This window comes from Planococcus citri, chromosome 2 (assembly GCF_950023065.1).
Source record: "Planococcus citri chromosome 2, ihPlaCitr1.1, whole genome shotgun sequence".
NCBI classification, from domain to species: Eukaryota; Metazoa; Arthropoda; class Insecta; order Hemiptera; family Pseudococcidae; genus Planococcus; species Planococcus citri.
Genome location: NC_088678.1, coordinates 340,970 through 363,857, shown reverse-complemented (window position 1 = coordinate 363,857; position 22,888 = coordinate 340,970). Strand labels below are relative to the sequence as shown.

Below are 22,888 nucleotides of genomic sequence, written 5' to 3'. Positions count from 1 at the left end.
ACTGCAAAGAAAGTTTTAGTGCTATGTTTCCAAAGGTCAATAAAATACTGAAAAATTGAAAGTCAAATCTAATGCTCTGTACATATTTTGGTTTGATGTATTTACATACATCTTGACCATATGCATCATATTCTACTCATTATAAGGCTACCAAGTGTGATGTCCCAAATAGGTATTTCACAAATGAATCCTCAATTTAGGGGAGTAAAAGTAAGTAGGTAGTTGGATTAGGTAGGATAAAAGTAAAACATGAAATTAACATGGGAAAATTCCATTTTGCGTTGACCTTATACAAATGGACAAATAATAATTCAACGTTAAAAAATCAGCCAAAGTTTATGGCTACATTTTGGATGCAGAATCCAGGAAACCTTGTGGGTATGCGCCAAATCTTATGTTTACAAAGTGCTGATTGATCAGGATCTGACAGTGGTGGAGAGAGAGAGAGATGGTTCAGTGTTGCAACTCAGTGGACATCACTTGTAACACAGCTAACCGCTTTGCCAATTGTTCCTGTGTCAATTCTGCTTTCTAGTTTCTATCCCCCTAAAAAAAAAAGTGAACGAACCTACTAGGGACATTGTGACATAAGCACTAGCCATATAAATGAACTGTAGACCCCGCATTTGTCCTCGCAAACTCATAGTTAACTTGCATAGGAAAGTTGACCAATAACTCTATGCAACTATGGTTAACAAGTCGGTCAGTCTGCTAGTATTGGAAAATTCACCCATTCATTGGTTACTGAGGTCTGAATGCCAATACCTATGCATATCTACATTAGGGTGGTTCAAAAATCACTTTTTTTTTTAATTTCAAGGTGAGCACCCCCTAATGTTGTTCCTTATGGTTGAAAAAAAAATACCATTTCAAGCATTTTTCAAAAAATTAATTTTTAGAGGTGGCGCATCGATGTTTTGTATTTGTAACTCGGAGCGCACGACGCTGGCGTTACTCCACGACTTACTCGTGGCGCGACATCCTTTTTTTTTAACCATAAGGAACAACATTAGGGGGTGCTCACCTTGAAATTGAAAAAAAAAAGGGATTTTTGAACCATCCTAATCTACATGGATGCACATAGTATCATGAAATAGAAATGCAGATATGTATCTGGGATCAAATGTATGCCTGATAGTAGAAGAGTTTGTGAGATATTGCATAGGTGATGGTGTATGCTGGTGCCTTTGTCATACATATAAGAGGTAGTAAACTGTAAATCGTATAAATGTAATATTACGAGTACTTCATTATCGTGAATGTGCTATTGGTGAATCTTTTTCATACCTCTAGTAGCCTTTGCTAAAATTTTATGTCAGTTGCGTGTGAAGTGGGTGTGGATGCATGATGGGGAGGAGGTATTAATAAAGTTGGCCTCGTCTTATGATAAGTATATATGTGAGTCATGAGTGAATTTCTTGAGCAGTAAACACGCTCGCAAATTGCACATCTATATTCTTCTTGGTGTGAGGCGTGTTTGTCTGCAACATGCCGTTTCAAACTTGCTTTTGAGCACAAGACTTTGCCACAAGCCAGGCATGGGAACACTTTCTTCAAACCTAAACAAACCAGAATCAATACATCATTTTGATTAATTTATAATCACACATTTAACATGAATGCTACATAGGATGTAGAAAGTATGTATGCTATTCAATATCTAGTACCTAGCCTATGCCTGCAGCACCTGCACACTGAAATTGTGCAGGATGCACATTCAATGTGATATACACTTTTGACTTATACTTACAGAAAGATGTTATCATTGTGCTTAGCCAATGAGATACCAGCATTATTATGAAATACAGACAATATCATGCACCTCAGAATTATCCACCATGCATAAATGAATTACTGTTTTCACTTTTCAGCTTGAAAACTCGCCTTAGTTGAAGCTGACTTCTCATGTTTATATTTGCCCTAAATATCTGATTGATGAACATGTTTATATTTGCCCTACATATCTGATTGATGAACATTACATTTACAACAGTCTTTAATAGACTGAGGTTAATCAGGACTACTCCCACAGTATTATATGTTGAAAAGCTCTGGTTCAAAAACCTTGATTTGAAATATTAATCCATATCACACTTTTGGAGTAATAAAGTTACATCTCAAACAAGGGAAATTTCATAGGAGAGTAATTTTCTTCTTTTTAAAAACATGGTTCACTGTTTTCATCAACTAATGTGAGGAAAACAACACCTCATTTTAAAGATTGTATATTGTACCTTCATTCAGCATAAGAATACCTACTTTTGAAAAATTAATTTTTAACTATTTGTGTTTTACGAGATGTAGGATGTGTATCCAACTCAAAGTGCAATTTTTGGTTGTAGGGGGTCATAAAACCCCAAAAATGTTGAAATCAATTCTTTTTAGATGTAATCTTATTACTCTGAAGGTGCAATGTGTGTGCAGTTGATGTTCAGATCAAATGTACACTCCATACATGCATCCTATATCTGAAGTAAGCAGGGCTTGAAAACCGGATAGATATCGCTCTCGGTTTTGGTTTCGGTTTTATGTTTTTTGAAAAAGTAAAGGTTTCGGTTTCGGTTTTGGTTTCGGTTTTTTGAAATATTATCTCTCTCGTTCCGGTTTTGCTGAAACGGTTTGATTTCAAAAGAATCGGTTTTGGTTTTGGTTTTGGTTTCGGTTTTTACCTTTTTTCTCCATTTTTTAGAGGGAAGAAGGCCAAGAAAGTGATCACTTTTTCAAAAACTTTGTGTATGTGACTAGAAAGCGGCACTTTGGTAGTGCCAAATTTGTCAACTTTTTTATTTTTCAGGCCTTTTCACCTTTAGCATCAGTTTTTACCAGGGCTGTAAGGTAATTTATGTTGGTAAATTACCGCGGTATTTTACCGTATTTTACCAAAAGTTTATTACCGTATTTTACCGTAATTTACCAAAAAGCTAAATTAACACTTTTTTTCCATCTTTCCCTCATAAATAGGGCATTTCAAACTACGTCATTTTGGTCACGTGATAACGAACTGGTGTGTAAACCAAGAACTCTTTTGGCAACTTTGACCTGCAAGAACTTTTGAACGGTCAAGGGTAGAACTTTCGGGAAAGAATCAAATTAAAGAGAATAAAACTACGAACATTTTACTGTATTAAAATACTTATGTGTTCGATCAAAATTTTGAGTAATTTTAGTTCAAAGTTCAATACTTGCCGCCCGCAGCTGGTTTTAGCCTTGTTTTCGCATCTTTAAACTTCGAAAACTTTTGAACGGTAAAAGGTAGAGCATTCCGGAAAAAATCAATTTAAAGAGGATAAAACTACGAACATTTTGCTGTATTAAAATATCAATGTGTTAGTTGAAAATTTTGAGTAATTTTAGTTAAAACATCGAGCACAATACCTAGTACACTTCGCATCGTTTGCACACCACTTTGATTATCAGACGGGTGTGACGTCACTTTTAAATCCCCTATTTCCAAATTTCCATGGAATTTTATGATTTGAAAGTTACCAAAAATTTACCCCATAAATTTCCAAAAAATTGGGGATTGTGGAGCGGAGGTGGAGGCCTGGAGGCCCCCGGAGGGTACCCTTTTTTTGACTTGCTCCGGGAGCAGGAGCTGGAGCAAGAGGTACTTGAAATTTTTCTACTGGAGCCGGAGGTGGAGGCGGAGGCACTTACAAAAAAACCCTGGAGCCAGAGCTGGAGCCGGAGGTATTTTTTTCCAAATAACCGAAGGGGAAGGCTCTAACCCCCTCTCCTCGACCTCCGGAAGCGGAGCTGGAGGGCAGGAGTCCCCCGGAGGGTACCCTTTTTTGGGCTTTGCTCCGGGAGCCGGAGCAGGAGGTACTTGAAATTTTTCAAGTGGAGCCAGAGGTGGAGATGGAGGTACTCATAAAAAATCTCCGGAACCAGAGGTATTTTTTTTTCAAATTTGGGAGCCGGAGCTGGAGATGGAGGCACTGACCACCCACCCTCCGCGATCCCTGCAAAAAATGTCCATGGACAATTTTCTATAATCTTTAATAAGACCTAAAATAGATGAATATTAGAAAATTTACTTCAGAGGCAGGTCAGAAGTTCTGAACTTTGAAGTCAAACTACAAAAAATAACTCATCATATCCAAATTAGTAAAATACCATAATTACCGTAAAATACCGTATTTTACCGCCGTATTTTACCAGCGAATAAATTACGGTAATTTAACAGCCCTGGTTTTTACTTAATTTTACGAAAAATGCAGGCTAATTACCTGAAAAATTCCAAAACCAAAACCAATTCAGTTTTCAATCGGTTACACTCTCGGTTTTGGTTTTGAATTTGAGAAATAAACGCTCCCGGTTTCGGTTTTGGTTTTAGTTGTGGGAAAATAATGCTCCTGGTTTCGGTTTTGGTTTCGGTTTTGAGCAATTTTAATCGGTTTTTGGGGGTTTCGGTTTCAGTTTTGGTTTCGGTTTGCAAGCCCTGGAAGTAAGCTCACCTGATAGTAATAAACAGGTATTAGGTATATTGTGATGTAACATGAATGTAACACATTAAATTTAATCTACTGTGTTTTCATTTGAATCTGGATACTTCCACATGGGTAATGATTTTACCAACTATTCATTTTAGTAACACCAACATCTAATTAGTTGAGCATACAAAATAACATTTTGCTAATGGATGAATGAAATCATAACCTATTTCAAAAATATATCCAACATTAAATGAGCATCATGTTGTTGAGTCAGCTTAGTCTAGATATTTGCCTTGCAAATTAAGAAAAATTTACGTAAGTACTACTTCTCAATACCAGCATGTAGAGCAGAAGATTCTATGAAAAACTGAAGATATGCGCATATTTTATGCACTCACTCTTTCAAAAATATAAATATTCCAAGCATTTCCTATAGTGGAGGCAAATTAGCATCATATTTCGAAAATAAAAACATTTTTGGCTACCCAAGATTTTATGATGAAAAATTGTCAAGGGTGGTCCCCTGAATAATCCCTGAGAACTACCACCCCACAGACCCCTAGCTAATTTTTTTATGGGGGGTTGAAACCCCCCAAAATGGGTTTTTTGCACTTCTATCCTCAGGGGTTGATTTTACGTCGAATATAGCTTTAGTTTTGAATTCTACGTCGAATTTCCGATCTAGTGATATATCAATTGTCTTTCTAACCCCAAGGGGGGGTGGGGCTAGAACCATTCAAATTGGAGGGGTTTTCTAAAAAAAACACAAAAAGGCTATCGGCGCGTAAGAGGGGTGAAATGGCCCCCGAGAACGTTCGGGTTGATACTAGTGTAGAAGGTGGGTACCATCGAGAAACTACCGCATGAAAAATTTCAGATCCGCACAACCTTCCCTTTTTGAGGAACCCCTCTTTTCTGAAATTTCAATAGCACTTTTCTCAGCCCCATATTACCCGATTTTGAAAATTTTTCAATATGTTATGTATATCCTTAGTAGGTATCCCCTTAAAAATTTTCAACCCTCTCCCCTCGTATTTACTCTACAAAATCGTGTAAAAATGTGTTTAAGGGAGGGTTGAGGGTAAAATCGGAATTTTGGGGAAATCACCAAGTATTAATAAGTGGGGTGTCGTTTTCTTATGATTCGATACAGCCGAGTACGAATATGACGTCAGATTTTTTGCTGCACTCATCTACCCCTCTCCAGAGCAGTTAGCCCCCTCAATTTGTACTATTGATAAAAAACCATAAAACAAGCTGAAAAACGCTATTTTGAGGGGTAAATATGAAGGGAGGGGGTTGAAATTAAAATGGCGATATCTCAATGGTTTTTCGACTTTGTGAAGTGGGGGTAGTCTCATATGATAGAGGAAGGTCTGAAGAATAACAATATGGATTCGTCTCAAAAAGGACATATGTGTCATATATACCCCTTTTTGTTATGACGTCTTCAATTGTGTTGAAAAAATTTTCAAGAAGTCAAGTTTGAAAATTTTTGAATATATTCTCTAAAAATAGGGGAAAACAGTGAAAATTGATTAAATATGCTGCAATATGCATTAAAACAGGCAAAGATATGCTAAAACATGCACTTATAGTAGAAATATGCTAAATAACATTGGCTCATTCAACTGGAAATCTCTTGATTTGCAAAGATGAGTTGTACATTTCCCACCTAACAGCACAGCAAAAAATATGCCAAAGCATGTGTTGTTTGCCCTAAGAAATACTATTGCATAGAAAACTGATATAGCACTCATGAATTGATGAAAGAATTTTCAGAATACTGAACATTGTCAGTTGTCATAAGCTATATTTGAGACGCAACCTTCTCATGGCAATGATAACTGTGTTATTTTTAACCTCACGCATGCAAAATACACACCAGTCCATTTGGCCACCTTCATATTTGTAATAAGCCTCCTCAACAGTCTTCAGCCCTAAATCTATTGTAGTTACAGTAAGTTATGTCCTATGTAGGCTGTAATTTGCAACCCAATTAAAAAATTGATACTATTGCACAAATTCAGCCAATAACCTATAACCTAAGGACTTCCTATCAACAATTGCAAGTAGTGAGAGTTACGATGGCCTATGCTGGACATACTCAAGTTACTATCTAGTGAATGCCAAAAAAGCTGAGGCAAACTCACAAATACATTACCTACGTCATCAACCCTTTATTCTCCATATGTGGACTGCTATTCCAATGAGACATTTTGATGTGAACCTGCCAATTTGAGCTTGTAAAGAATGCCTCAGCACATTGAGCGAACTAGTCTCTTACCCTACCCTGCATTAATCAGATTTGAAAGTTATCATCTTCTACATGCGATTGTACACAGGCTTGGGTAACTGCATGTTGAGGGTGCTGACTTGAAGGTTTGCATCAAACATTTGTGTGATTACTGATTTTCAATTGGAATAGCGGTCCATATAAGGAGAATAAAAGGTTGTTGACCTATATACAATTGAGGAAATAGAAAGCATCTGTGAAAATCCTACAGTAAACAGACAAATACAGTAATATGTAAATAGTTGTGTATATTTTTCTTTTTTTTTCATCTCTGCCACTCTCAACAATAAACCATAAGAGAATTGTTTTTAAATACCATAGTTTCAAGAAAATTGCATAAGATTGAATATAACCTCAATCACTGCAGCATTTGAAGAGCAATAATCCAAAACACCCTTGGTCCATTTTTTTTAAATTGCATTTTTTAAAAAAAGTGTTTCAAGTTTTAAACCTGCATAAATGGGCAATTTACCAGATCAAAATGAAATTTTTAAAAATGGAGAGGGTGTTTTGGAATATCACTCCTCATTTGTTATGCAATTTCAAGTAGGAAGGAAATTAACATTTTATGGATAACTGTAGTGGCTAAAAAAAAGTCAACAATTTTTTTTTATCTGGAAAGCAAAACACAATTTTGCTTCTTCTCATTAATTACTATACCACCCAATTGTCCAAACATGGTTTTCTCTTAATTTAGAATCTTCTGAACAAGAGAGGAAAGCTTATTCTGATGATACTCTCACATGAATAAAAATGCCAATCTATTGTACCATATCAAGCAATAATAATGGTGATAATGACAAGAAAAAAATGTAATTTAAATATGTAGGTAATAATAAAGTGAGTACTAAATAGAGGTTCAGTACTATAATAATGTTTAAAAACATAAAATGATCGCAAATATCAATAGACAGTAATACTAATACAAAAACCATGCAAAGAAAATGAAACAGAAAACAGAACAACATACCAAGTTGATTCTCCAATACATACTTACATAAGGTAATAAACATGAAAAATATATTTATAAAGTTCTGATACAAAAATAAGTAAATAGGTATGCACAAAGTGCCTATGGCTTATAGGTATGTACAGTGTGAGCAAAAATATGGAGCCCCCCTTCAAAAATTTTTGAATATTCAAATTGCCTACTATATACAAAGGAAATAGTATTGTGTGATTGGTTAGTAATGACGTTCATCCCAATATTATGCAGCTTGATCTGTTCCACATTATAAACCTATTTCTTCAAAATAATAATCTTCTTTCAAGGTGCTTAGGTAATATTTTTGAGAAAACTGTGATAACCATAGTGTGTGCTCAAAGTTCTTTTCTGTTGAATATAAGTTGCCATATACTTAGTAGTAGAATTTTATCACCCCAATTCAATAATCAATCTTATACTGAAGTATCTAATGTAGGTATGTATATGTTACTGTTAATGTGTTTACTCCAGGTAATGCATGAAATAACTAGTTATTTCATACATTAACAAAAAAAGCACTTAATGCAAGTAAATTGTTCATAGTTCATCTAGGTAATAATGCACGAAGAATCTATGAAAGGAACTGTTAAAAATTGAGGTTTGCCAGGCTCAATAGCAAATTTCACGTAGAATTTGTTGATGTGGCTAATAACTGCACCAGATCTATAAATGAGAGTAAAAAAAATGAAAATTTTGAATTTTTCCAAGTTTTTGTTCAGCATTGAAAGTGGTGAAATAGAGACAAGGGTTTGTGGTACCAAAAATGTCATAATTTTTCAGTTCAAGGCAATTGATAAAAAGGATAAGTCATGAGAAAAATTTTTTCATGTTTTTTACAAAAACAAAAAAAAAATCCATGTTTTCCAATTATTTCGCTTGGTACAACTCTTCCTGTTCATCTTCTACGTTGAATTTGCTGTGGAGCCCCGCAATCCTCAAAACTGTACCTTTCACATTGCTCCAGGTGTAATGTTGAAAGTAAAGTAAAAAATAAAAAAGACTTTTTTTGAGTGGCCAAAAATCTGCCCCTGGGGCTTAGAGGTTATTCTGTGGTGGAACACCCTGTTCTAGCTTTGAATTAACCTTCATTTCTTACTTTATCGCAGTTCATTCATTGATTTCATACTTTAACAATACACACCTCGTGTATGTATGAAATAACAGGTAAAGTGTAGAAAAAAATTCAATTTCACACTTTCTCAGGTAGTGTATGAAATAACCATACATTAGGTACTTGGAGTAAACACAATAATGGTAACATATACATAACCTTTTCTCAGTGCTTGATGTTTTTGGGCACACAGTGGTATGAGAACTGGAATGGTAGTTTTTCAAACTCCAGGTTGTGAAAAGTAATAGAATTATTACGCGTGACGAGGTGAAATATTGAAAAAAACTCCAGGTTGTAAAATTTCTATATAAAAAACCAGAGGTACACAATCAGTGTTAATTGCATAAAAAAATTGGTCAGCTGGTACCATATTATTCAAGCACCTATTTATGAATTTGATATTGAACAAAATTAATGGAGAATGCCAAAAATCCTTGTATGATCATTCATATTCAATTGAAGGGCTCAGTTCCAAGTCAACCTAAGTCCATTTTTTCTGTTTCGAGAAAAACGCAAATAACTGTTTTTCTTGCCCTTCCGCTTCAATAATAAATGATGTGATTATATGATTGTGAAGTTTGATCTTTCTGCTTTAAAGTACCGTATTGGTATTTTTTTAATTTTGTGTATTTTCAGCTCCAGAGCGCATCACAGAGTCAGAAAAAGTGGACTTGGGCCACTTTGGAATTATCTGATGTTAAAAATTTCAAAAAAAAAAATTGAAAAATGTGTTTTTTCAAAAAAAAAATCACAAATCATTAATAATTTAATACATTTCTGGAACAATTTCATTCAAAGCACCTTCAAATTTCATCTATTCTGAAAAAAAAATGAGTAAAATAATCTTTTTTTCCCCCTGAGCCGGCAAAACAGCGCTCCTGAGCGAAAAAAGTAACGCCAGGTGTTGGGACAAGGTGGTAAAGGTGTTAACTGACCTGTACCACCAGATGACGCTGCTAACTCAAAAATGATAAAAATGGACTTAGGCTGACTTGGAACTGGGCCCTTCAATTGAAAAATAAATTTAAAGAAAAAATCTACACTGGTAATACCTGAAATTGAAGGATAAAATTGAAAAAAAAATCACGAGACAGGATGGGCTATTTTCACGGATTTTTTCAGTTGTTGGTAAGTTTTTCAAACCACCTGCAGTTTAACCAATTACCATCTTCAAAACTACAGCTTTTTTGGTTGCTGTGGGGTGAAACTACGAGTTTTTAACCCATGTAATTTCAACTGCTCACACTACAAGCACACTATAACTGGTGTGCTCACATTATACAAACTTACATCAAGTACTCATAAATTACAAACATATATGTATACTTACAAAAATTTTAAATCTTTAAGAGTGCATACGCATTAGCATACAAATGCTATATCTGTTGGTAAAGTAGGAAGATATATCTACATGGGTGTTTAAATGGTATGTATGCATCTATTTGTAGTATTGCTAAAATGATCTGCAAGCTTGAAGAGGTGTCATTTCCATGGTTGTTGCTAAGAATTTACTGCTGAGGAAGGAGAACTCCACTTAGGTTTGCGATGGTATATGCTCTTATGGTTGTTGAGGCTGTTCAAGGTACGGAAGACTTTATGACAGATAGTGCAGACTGCGGAGTGGAGCGGTTGATGATGTTGTTGCTCAATATGGCGTTTTAATGTTAGTCGAGTGCTCAGCATTTTTCCGCAGATAAAACAACCATGTTGCTGTTGACTTCCACTTCCTCCTCCTCCTATTCCTTTTCCCTGATTGCCACCTCTCCGTTCCAACTCCGTCCAGTCTGCACAAACCATACTGCCATTAAAGCTTCTACCTTTGACGATAGAGAAAAAAGAGCAAAAGAAAGAAAGAAAGAAAGAAAAGGAACACACATACAAAAATGAAAAAAAGAGACTGAACGTTGTTGATGAAAGAGGGGAGAATAACTCGATTTATGGTCTCCCTACTAGTTTAGATACTTACATAGACCCTAGGAAACTGATGTCATCAAATGGGTGCTTACTTCTGACTTATTCATATGCATAGGTAAATGTAACTGGGGTACATATTGCATTCAAATGTTCAATAAATATTGACAAAAATGGTAGACAAACACAAACTATTGATGTTTGAGTAGGTGGCAATCACAATGAGACCTGCGCTGATGCTTTATACATACTAACACAAGAGAGGTGATACCAAATAGTTAATGGGGAACTGCCTGCTGAGTGAATATATACCCTCACCTATCTACTTCTACTTACATGTACACTGATATAACCAATAACTATACACACAATTAGGAAAAACGTTTGCATTGTCAATGAAAATGTACAATGTGTACTACAGTGACACCCTCCTCCCTTCAAATCAAATACTTGCACAAATTTTGGCCCAATTCAGCAGAAACTGACATTTTCAGTTCAAAGTTGCTCAGAAAACACTTCACATCCAGATGTAGAGAAATATTTAGGAACATTGCATACACATTTTGTTGTCATTTTTCCTAAATAAAGAAATTGCCATATTGCCAACTTTCAACCATTGATTACTTGGTATAATCTTGAAAGTGGTCTTAGATTTTAATGGCAATAGTACAAAATCACTGCAGAATCTTACTTTCATTTGAGACAAGACCATTTCTTTTCAAAGGAGATTTAGGAGCAACAGGAGAGAAACCTCAATTTTAAAAACCTCATTTTTTTCAAAAATGTCTCATCTTTCAAGGGTTTGAACCCCTACTCTGCAAACACCTCTAGATGCTAATTTTTTTTTCAATAAATTTCTCTTGGTATTCAGACACCTCTAGCAGTCTGAGCAATATTTCTCAACATTTTTTTCTTCTTCCTCTTTTAAGAGATCATTTGTCTTGGGAAAAATTTGTATGATGGCTATGTAATACTGTATGTTGCAGCAATGAGATTCCAGTGATATTCTCTTTCAATATGGTCACTTGGTCAGATGATGTTTGAAACTGCCCAAAGTGGTTAGATTGTGAGTAAGGGGAGGGGGTCAATCAAATTTCTTTGTAGATATAAAGTGAAATAGTGTTCATACTAATTCACAAGTACTCGTAGTATTACATGTTTGTCGATTCACATTGTGTCCTATATGTATCAATCAAGCAATGGTGTGAGTATTAAAAATGTGTATCTGTTCATGTGAAATGTACCATTGTACTTCAGTTTTGTGTACATTACACACTGCAGTAACACTACACACTACATTACAGCTCACCTATGAATCCCTGGAGGGCTAACTTCACTGAAGATAATTTGAGGTTGCCCTCAGCAAAGTTAGTGACTAAGTTGGCACTCTAAGGATATTGGGTAAAGGCAGGGCTTGAACCTACATTTTATGTTATACATACATAGTTATGTGTGTGTGTGTCTATTACTCGATATAAAATGAGAGAATGGGTTTTCTTACCTTGAGAGGAAGCAGCAAGGCCATCCAAGACAGCATTTGCTGTTACTGCAGTATGGCTTTGATGGTGATTGAATCCTATGACAAGATGAGACAATTATATGAGGATAGTTGTGCAAAACCAATAGGGACACACATAAGACTACCTATGAAAAAACACTCACCAGCTAATGAATCAGCAGCCAACGCAGCAGCAGCCATGTTGAAGCTGAAGGAGGCACCAGCAGCCGCAAATAATTTACTATCTAAGTAACCACGATGGCCTTGAAATGCATCCTCAGCATCGAGTAGGGTTTGAGGGTAAGGCGCATTTGGAGGTGGTGACTGGTCGCTAAGCCTGTCTTCAGACTGATTGCTGTCGTCATCGTTGAAATTATTGTTGTCATTATCATTATCATCAGTTGCCACAGCGGTATTGGAATTATTACTGGATACCAGGTCCATTGGTTCACATTTCAATGATAAGTTTTTTGGGGATGCGCATGATTTTGATGCGGCCTTGTAATAACTCTGTTGATGACGGTATTTTTTTATAGCGCTGCCACCAACCCCAGTGCTGGTGGTAGAAAAATCTACAGGAGGTTCGTCTTCATCATCCTCATCAATGTCTTCTTCACCGTTGCTATTATTGTTATTATTGTCATTGTGTTGACTGATATTAGTGATGGCGGCCACATCTTCGTCATTGTGATTTTCATCGTAATTAACTGCTGCATTGGCATTACCAGTTGTTACAGTTGTGATGGGAACAGTGGTGCAGGTGGTAGCAGTTGCAGAAGCGGAGCATGGTGATGATAATGATAATGAGGATGATGGAGAAGACAACGAAGTAGCAGTGGCAGCGGTAGTATTAGTAGTAGTAGTAGTAGTGGCGGTGATGCCTGAGGCAGTAGAAGCTGTAGATGTGGTTGTATTGTTGCTGTTACTAATATTACCAGCAGTATTACTGCTGTTGTTGATATTCAAGTTTGCGATTTCATTAGGACTACCCCGACGAGATGATGACAATGCTTCACTCGAATTCTTACAAGTTCTTGATGTGGAGTCATCATTGGATATGGTTGAAGGTGACAGTGATGAAATATTGGAACAATGCAATAATGGTGACTGTAAAGCATTGTCAGCTGATTTGGCTCTTTTCAGTGATATTGGGGAATCATCCTAGTCAAACAACAATTCAGGTACACAGATTAGCTGCACAAATTTATAATTTATGCAAAGTTGAGTAGAATAGGAGGTACCTACGCAAATAATATAAGGTACATAGGTAGTAAAAAACATTACTCACCCTCGATTGTGAACATCTAATAGGAGTTGGAGAACGGATATGGCGTCGGTGTCTGTTTGTCTGTGGTTGCGATAATGATGTTCTAGGGGAATTTCTGTCATCATTAGCTAAGCTGATTTGAGAATGATTGGTACTATACAAAAATGGTTGTTGAAAAGGGTTCATCTTATCCAAAGGTGTGCCTGGTGACCGCGTTGAAAAACGTGCTGATAAATTCTGCAACGGATAATGATGAATCAATGTATGTATATTTATAGATTTGCTTCCACACACGTAGGTAGTAGCTACACTCTAGAAAATGCCCACAACCCACAACTTGCCTCATTATAATGGTCTGATGATGGAGATGCTGAAGATGCAGGCGTGGTAGCGGAGGCTGCTGCATTTTGCTGAGTCAAGCCACTGACCTTCAATACCTCGGCAGTTTTCAAAAATGATGTCAAGTTCCTTTGGTGCACATTTACTTCACCATGATATATGAATTCTACCAAAGCGTGTAAATCATCGAATACAACGTCTTGCAACACAATTACCGGATGCTTACAGGGTGTGCTCTGTGGAGGTAAATCAAAAAACAAAAAACAAAGGTTAGTGGGTATGTATGTAATAGGCGACAAAGTGAGCCTCTACAAAAAAATATCACTTGTTGGACCATGTCGAATTACAAAACCAAAAAAAAAAAGCATGTAGTAATATATTGCGCGTCATAAAGTTCATTTTAAAATGGAAATTTACAAATCATGTTTCAAGTTTTTGAATTCGTTGCAAAATTTTTTCCAATTTTGCCTACCGATACCGGGCCTATTTTTGATACTTAATTACGTACATATGCATATGGCTGTAGGAATTTGTACACTTTATATTTTGTGGTACGAATCAATTAGACCATTTTTTACAGTTTGTGAATCAACTCGCCAACTCCCACGCATATACCGCAGAATTTTGTCTTTTTTGTTGTGTTTTTACATACATATTTTTGCATGTTTTAATCACATTATAAGTACATACGTACAATGAGTGCAACTTCTACTGTAAGTGTTTGGCCGAATTTTCGTCAAGTTTTGCCAGCTTTTGATAGGCAACTTTCAATTTACTAGATACAAGGATATGTTTTTTGAACCCGTGGTCAGTCAGAAATAATTGGGCAATTATACTCTACTCGTATTAAATAAATCTTCATTTAGTATATTTTCCCAAATTCCACAAATCCGAGGAAAAATTGTGACCCTTTCTCGACTTGTGAGGATTTTAAAAATGTCGAGAGAAATGTTATCTCATATTTAAGAGCTCGGAAAAAATTTGGATGAATTTTTGACAGTAAACATAATGTTGGAAAACAAATCCACGATGCAACAATTTCCTACAAGGGACTAGTATATGTATAAGGGCTTTTTGAACATTTTTACGTCCTATTAACAATGCTTTCACCACGTTTCATGCAATTTTTTTACTTTTGTTAAATGTTGATGAGATTTTGTCAAGTTTTCAGCGGTTTTCAGTAAGTAGTCTTAATGATGTTTTCGCGTTCTCATATGTATAACGTTTTAATAATTTAGGTACGTTTTTACCTAATAAGTTTTTACGTAATTTTCGACAAATTTCACCAGAATTTCCTCAACGTTTAGCAATTTACCTAAAATGACTTTAATGTTTCTAAACATGTTTTTACCTGCGTTATTTTTAGCGTGATTTTAACGATGTTTTATGTTATTTTTGCTCAATTTCATCGAATAATCACGAATTGTGGCCTGAAGATGCATACATACTACATGTATGTACTTCAGCCGTTCTCGGGCGACTAGGCTAGTTGCGAGTTTTGTTCAATCAAATAATACATACTCGTATATACTCGTAAACTTTGATATTGAGGTTGACGTCATCGATATCATATAGGTTTTGATATTGATATATAGGTACATACGTAATCTATGGATATCGATAATGTAGGTACTCGCATTTTCCATCACCAACGAGTATAGATATGAAAAAAAAATGACTACCTATATATTCGGTATAGTAGGTACATACAGGGTGCCCAGAAATATCGAGTACCCCAAAGAAAGTTTTTCACTAATAAAAATATACGCGTAGGTTGGCAACGTGAAATAGATGCATAATGATTGGTGGAATGTTACCTACGTATCTCTCCAGTCCAACAACCAATCATCTGCTATCATTATTATCGTTCACTGTGACCAACCCAAGTATTTTAGTAGAAAACTTTTTTAGGGGTACTCGATAGTTCTGGGCACCCTGTACATACATATATGTGTACTTCTACGTCAAAAGGGGCCATTTGGTCGGTGCCGAGAAGGGTGTAGATTTTATTTTTCAAAAATCGGTACAATCTTCCAAAGTTCTCTAATTGATTTAAATGGCGCGCGAGCGTGAAGCTTTCATGGACAGCTTCACACTCAAACACTGTTGGAATCCACCGGAGAACATTGGAAGCTTATTTTGATTTTTGAAAAATAAAATCTATACCCTTCTCGGCACCGACCGAATGGGCCCTTATGACGTAGAAGTACACATATGTTGTGAAACCTGGAATCGTGAAAATAATTCGCATACCTAGGTAATAGTGTATGGTGATTATGACGTAAGTGGTCGCGTCGGCGTCGGCGTCGTATACGCGTTTAAAGTAGGTACTTACTACCATAGTACCTACTACCTACATACCTAGCTGCCTACCTGTACCTATGTAATGTACGTAGGTACGTGTATGATAAGTAACTAATATATTCTGTACATAACGTTGTCGTTGTCACGATTGTCTTGTCGAGTCAAGGTAGTCCACAAAAACTGACACGTCGTCGAAATACATACAATAAATACGTAAGTATTTCACGGTTCTCTATATTATATTTTTGTGTCCTTCTACAACTACTACGTGTAAGTAAGTACATACGTATTAGTATACTACTTATATACGTACCTACACAGTACACACTACACATAATTGATATACTACTTGCAGACTTACATACGTGTATCTACTCGTAGGTAGCGATGTAGGTAGTAGGTTATAGGTACTCGTAACTATAACTCATTATTTGGATAAATGGCAATTGTTTTTGGTTTCGAGTTGGAGAGAAAGGTAATCGTTTGTTCGAACTGGTTTGGTTTGTTGTACGTAAGTAGGTACTACTGCGTATAATTGTCGCATTTTACTACCTACTCGTATATACCTATACGGAGTTGGCACCGGCATGGGCATGGGCATGGGCATGGGCATGCATAGCCTATACGAATAATAAATTGATAGAAATACCGCTGGCCGCGCCTTGCGGGTGGGAAATACGACGAACGTAACGCGCGCGCCAGGACCGGACCCTTTCCTCCAGAAATACCAGATTTTTTTTAGACGTGCGGTGCAAACGTGAAAATGAGCCAAGTATGGCGAGTGAGTAGTTGAGTACTACAGTACTAGGTCTACAAACAGCAGCTGTCTATACCCATTTGACATTTTTCGAAATATGTACGTCTACGTACGTATGACGTACTCGTACCTATACCTAATACATATAGCTACGTTTGATAGTGAGCCAGTCAGCCAGTGTCATCATTACCTACTCGTATTGGAAATTTGTAACCGGTTGACAGCGTTTTGTTGGACGGAATTTGCAGTTAGCAGTTGCAAATTCAGGTACCTACACCTACATATACATTTGTCGGCCAACTGTAACAGCCAGATAGGTACTCGTAGATATTTTGTACCTAGCTATCGGGTCTGTTGCCCAAGCATGAAACTACGAATGACGACACGCCTTCGTCCAAGTGACACACATCGTTTGCTTTGAATTCGCATTCTTTTTTTCTCTTCGCGTCCAATTACTGTGCTGCGTTTCGTCTCGAACGTAGGAACGTAGGTACTTAGTTTTAAACTAGTTTCACCGACACAAAAGTTAACGAATCAACGACGACGTGTAACATGAAACGCCTAATGCGGCATCGTAACCGCCTTCTGTTACAGCGCAGCGCCGCGCCGCCGTCGCCGTCGCCGTCGCCGCAATATGCCGCTCATACTGTACCTAGTACCTACCCGCGACGAGTAGGTAGAGCCTAGAGGTACATAGGTACGTCGTATAATACGAATATTATTATGTAGGTACTAGGTAGGTACTAGATACTCGTACTATCAAGTACCAAGCTGCTCACCTAAACGTGTACTCGTATACGACATATGTACGTGTACGTGTACTATTACCTTAGCCTACACTGACCAATTATTGGTAGAAGAATAGCCAATAGGTTGTTTAACTTACGTGCGTGTATGTTTTGCAGATAGGACCGACCGACCGACCGACCGAACTACCTATCTACCTATCTATCTATGTATGTATGTACTTGTGACGGGGCATGTGTTAGTACTAGTATAGCCTAAATAATAAGCGCGGATTGCAAGTTTGCAACTTACTTTGAGCAGTTCTCTGAAATAAGGACTACACGCGGACAGCACGACTCGATGAGCTTTAAGCGTTTTCCCATCGCAAGCCAACGTTACGTCGATGAAATCTTCGTCGTCGCGTAAATTTTCAAAAGCCGTCGTAATACTGTTTTGATAATTGTTCCAGCGTAAGCAAAAATGCTGCAGATCTCCCATCGTGGTTGGACGAACTCGTTCTACTGCGCAAAAAACACATCCGAACGTATTAATTATAGGTACTCGTAATCGCGCATTACCTACTAAGTATATATGTAATTTATATGTACCTATGTACCTATCTAAGTCGGTAAGTATCTATTACGAGTAAGTATGTACAGACTAAAGCACTCGTACATATATAGCCAAATGCGTAATTATATAGCACCTTCGCTTCGGAGTAATATTATAAGGTTGCATCGAAAAAAAAATCGTTTTTGACATTTTGTATATTTTCCACGAATACGATAGGCTACTTCGAGTTGGGTGCCCTCTTATTGTTAGATCTTGTATGATACGTAAAAATGCAAACGTTATAACTCAAAAGGGTATAGGAGGATTAGGTACGGTTTTGGGCCCAGAAATGGATTTCGACGAAATTCACACCAAAGGTTACCCATGATGAGAAGATACGCTGAAAAAATTTTCAGACCCCCAGACCTTTTTTTCAGGGGGGGAGGGGCCAAAATGTGTTTTTCAAACTTTATTTTCCAGTGTTTCGCCAAAAGTAGATAAAAATTTCGCGTTTTTTTGTATCGATTCTTAAGGGTAAGGGGAAGCCCCTGAATTTTTTTCAAAATTTTTCGGACCATTTTTCACCAAACTGTGGCGTTTTGAAAATTTTGAGCGGCCATTTTGTAAAGAAGTTGCGGAGGTACAGTCGCCATTTTTTTCCCTAAAATACGTTATTTAGTCAAGATTATACCATAAAAGTTTCAACGAGTTTGAGTTGGTGCAACACTGTCAAAAAAAATAAAAACTGACCACGCGTCATATTTGCCGGGGGTTGGGCATGATAGTCCACGGCGCTATCGTGGGAAGTTACGTAGCGTTCGCGCGCGTTACTGTCGTTCGTGGTTGTCTCATAGTCCAGTCAAATAGGGGGGAAAAATGGGTGAACCACATACTCGTTATTCCGATCAAATATTTTTTGGTGAATATTGTCAAGAGTAGTGTGGTGAACAACATATTAAAATCCCCCTGACCCCTCCCACAGTGGATCACACCCCTTCAAAATCAGATTTTCGTTAAAAACTTCTAAAATATCAACTTTCGAGTAGAATGAGCTTTGTGACCATTTTATGTCCTCTCAAATACCTATCGAATGATCTATCAAACAACTCCCTAGCCCCAAGGGGGTGACGCTACGATCCCTCGAAGTGACGTAATTTTTAGAAATGGGCTCCGTGAGCTTTTGGATTGATATTTGCATGTTAGGTAGGTAGGTACTAGGTAGGTAAAGGTACTTAACGAGGAACTTCCGCATTGAAAGTTTCAGATCTCCAGACCCCCTCATCCCATTTTTGAAAAACACCCTTTTTCTGGAATGGAATAAAAATTATTTTCTCAGCCCCATGTGAACCGATTTTTCTCATTTTTAAGTACGTTGTAAACATTTGTAAGGGGTGTACCCATAAGAAATTTCAACCCCCTCCCTTCATATTTACCCCCTCATAATGACGTTATGATACTGGTGTCGTTCGAACCTCCCAAGCGCAAATGTTGCGTCAGATTTTGTTTTACACTTACCCGGCCCCTGTAGAAGCTCCGGAGGGGCTGGGTGCGAGTAAAACGAAATCTGACGTTTGTATTTCCATTCAGGTAGTTCGGTTCACTTGAAAACTACACAAATATTATAAAAGTAGTTCCGTTTAAAAAACAGTAGAAATTGAGGAGGGGACTGAGGCCCTGGAGAGGCCAGGTAGGTGCAAAACAAAATCTGACATAAAATTTGTGCTCCGTAGGTTTGAAACATATGAAAACACCAATATCATCAAAATAACTATATTTCAAAAATATTAAAAATTGAGGAGGAGGCTGAAGGAGTGAAGACACTTGGGGGGGGGCTTGATGAGTGCAGCAGAAAATCTGACGTCATATTCGTGCTTAGTGGTATCGAATCATGCGGAAAAGACACCTCACTCATTAATAGTTAATTCTTCCAAAATACTCATTTTACCCCCTCTATGACTCGTTTTTTCAAATTTTCACCATGACGGACCTGCCAAAACAAAAATTTCGAAAAAATATATGATATTGAGGGGTCGTAAATACATCCAAAAAACATGTTTAGAAAATTGTTCCTCGCAATTTTCATTGTTAAAAAACATGAAATAAGACGAAAAAACGCCATTTCGAGGGGTATATATGAAGGGAGGGGGTTGACATTTCTGACAATATTCACCAAAAAATATTTGATTGGAATAACGAGTATGTGGTTCACCCATTTTTCCCCCCTATTTGACTGGACTATGAGACAACCACGAACGACAGTAACGCGCGCGAACGCTACGTAACTTCCCACGATAGCGCCGTGGACTATCATGCCCAACCCCCGGCAAATATGACGCGTGGTCAGTTTTTATTTTTTTTGACAGTGTTGCACCAACTCAAACTCGTTGAAACTTTTATGGTATAATCTTGACTAAATAACGTATTTTAGGGAAAAAAATGGCGACTGTACCTCCGCAACTTCTTTACAAAATGGCCGCTCAAAATTTTCAAAACGCCACAGTTTGGTGAAAAATGGTCCGAAAAATTTTGAAAAAATTTCAGGGGCTTCCCCTTACCCTTAAGAATCGATACAAAAAAACGCGAAATTTTTATCTACTTTTGGCGAAACACTGGAAAATAAAGTTTAAAAAACACATTTTGGCCCCTCCCCCCCTGAAAAAAAGGTCTGGGGGTCTGAAAATTTTTTGAGCGTATCTTCTCATCATGGGTAACCTTTGGTGTGAATTTCGTCGAAATCCATTTCTGGGCCCAAAACCGTACCTAATCCTCCTATACCCTTTCAAACAACAACGGAAATTGTTTGGAGCTGAAGACGTTACTTACCGTGGGTACTTAGGTAAGATAGGTATCTAAAAAAAACCTCTGTTAAAAGTACATACCTACCTAAATTTTATATGTACATAGAATTTGATAAGTACTTAGGTATACCTACTTACAACGCATTGAAAAACAATTTCGATAGGTAGTTTTGAACATTTTCAAGATAGAAAAAGTCACCTGATTAGTGTAATTTATAAAAATTGAAACATTTTTCACAAAAATGGGATTCGCACAATATCTCGTAATTTTAGTTTTTTGAGATAAACTTAAAAACACTCGTCTGGAAATTTAATTTTCTACAACTTTGCCCCGATGTACATAATTTTTTTGTAGGACGTCTCGTTTCGCCTCTGGATCGATTTTAATGAAACCCTACAACTCGAATTAATGTTTTGAAAACTATCGAATTGATTCCTCTTCAGGAACATGATTTTCAAAGTACGCGTATCTATTCTTATGCTGAACGAATGTACCATATCCGATCTTTAAAATAAGCTACATATTATGTAAGTACTATTAATTTCTTTCATTTAATTAATTACAAGTCGATAAAAATAACAAATCACTATAGGTTGAAAAAAAAAAAAAAAAAAAAAAAAGAAACTCGCTCTTCGTCTTTGGTAAAATTTCACTTTTTTGAGGTATGGTATACCTAACCTTATTGCTCCGAAGGTGCGATATCTACCCGTAGTATGGACCAGACATTCTGTTCTTTGATTGAAGGTACTTAGGTACATACGAACAATCCAAATTAAGCGATAGATACAAAATAATAGTTATACATATATTGATGCGATGGCTTCATATTTGTATGTGGCCTGGGTGGGCAATAATGACAATGACAATCCAGTAGTAACTGTAAGTACATTTTTTTTTTTTTTATGTAGACAGAGGTACTACGTAGGTACTCGTGAAGCATACGAGTACCTATCTGCAAATCAACATCATCATCGTTATCGTCAGCAATAAAAATATGTAGACCAACGCGACAAGACATCATTTTACCTATATACCTATAGGTAAGTAGTTGAGTATGTACATACGGAAACGAATTCAGGTACCAACCAGTATAGGTATGTACTTGAGGTATTGGAAGACTCTGGTTCGACTTCGAGTTCAAGCTCGCTTTACGCGTGATACCTATATTTACAGAATAGGTAGCATGCGGAAATGGCGAAAAATAAAACCTAGACCAACCAACCAACCAACCTACCTACCTATCTACCTTATTAACTTACATGCCTCGTACTCGTACTAGTACTAGAATTTAAAAGGTTTTGCCTAATTAGGCGATACCTAGTATATACGTACTTACCTAGTACCTACATACGTTAAACTACGAGTCGATAATATGAGTACTTACAGGGTGCGCAGAAATATCGTGTACCCCTTAGAAAGTTTTCTGCTAAATATTTTGGTTGGTCACATAGTGAATGATTATAATTTATAATGATAGCGCAGGATTGATGGTTGGACTGAGGTGAGGTGATACATTCCACCAATCATACGCAATCGCATCCTATTTCACGTTGCCAACCTGTACATTTTAATAAAATAAGTAGGTACGTCTTTCTTCGAGCTTCACGATATTTTTGCGCAATGCGCACCCTGTACGAGTAGGAGTAGTATAGGTATGGTAAAGCTACTAGATAGGTAGGTGTAGGTGTAGGTTGCCCAGAAATATCGTGAACCAACGAAGAAAGTTTTTTATTAAAAATATAGGACTATAGGTTGGCAACGAGCGTGAAGTAGATGCAATGATTGGTGCAATGTTATCACCTCAGTCTAACAACCAATCGTGCGCTATCATTATTACGCGTATCATTTAGCAGAAAACTGTTTTAGGGGTTGACGATATTTCGATGGGCACCCTGTAGATGTACCTA

The 22,888-nt window shown here is 37.0% G+C and overlaps 1 protein-coding gene across 14 annotated transcripts in view; it reads right to left on the bottom strand.

The window, feature by feature from the left end:
• Positions 1–22,888, bottom strand: part of LOC135833799 (broad-complex core protein-like) — a 47,829-nt gene that overhangs the window by 5,136 nt on the left and 19,805 nt on the right. For 6 of the 14 annotated variants that reach the window (XM_065347558.1, XM_065347563.1, XM_065347560.1 and 3 more), the window contains exons 2-6: positions 17,943–18,151; positions 13,846–14,079; positions 13,526–13,741; positions 12,402–13,398; positions 12,241–12,315 (exon numbers count right to left, since the gene is read on the bottom strand). In XM_065347558.1, the coding sequence (XP_065203630.1) occupies positions 12,241–12,315; positions 12,402–13,398; positions 13,526–13,741; positions 13,846–14,079; positions 17,943–18,151 (1,731 nt within the window). Of the gene's footprint in view, positions 1–1,287; positions 1,560–4,229; positions 4,458–7,523; positions 10,613–12,240; positions 12,316–12,401; positions 13,399–13,525; positions 13,742–13,845; positions 14,080–17,942; positions 18,152–22,888 lie in introns of those variants that run through there. The other 8 variants (XM_065347559.1, XM_065347568.1, XM_065347564.1 and 5 more) reach the window with 4 other exon arrangements.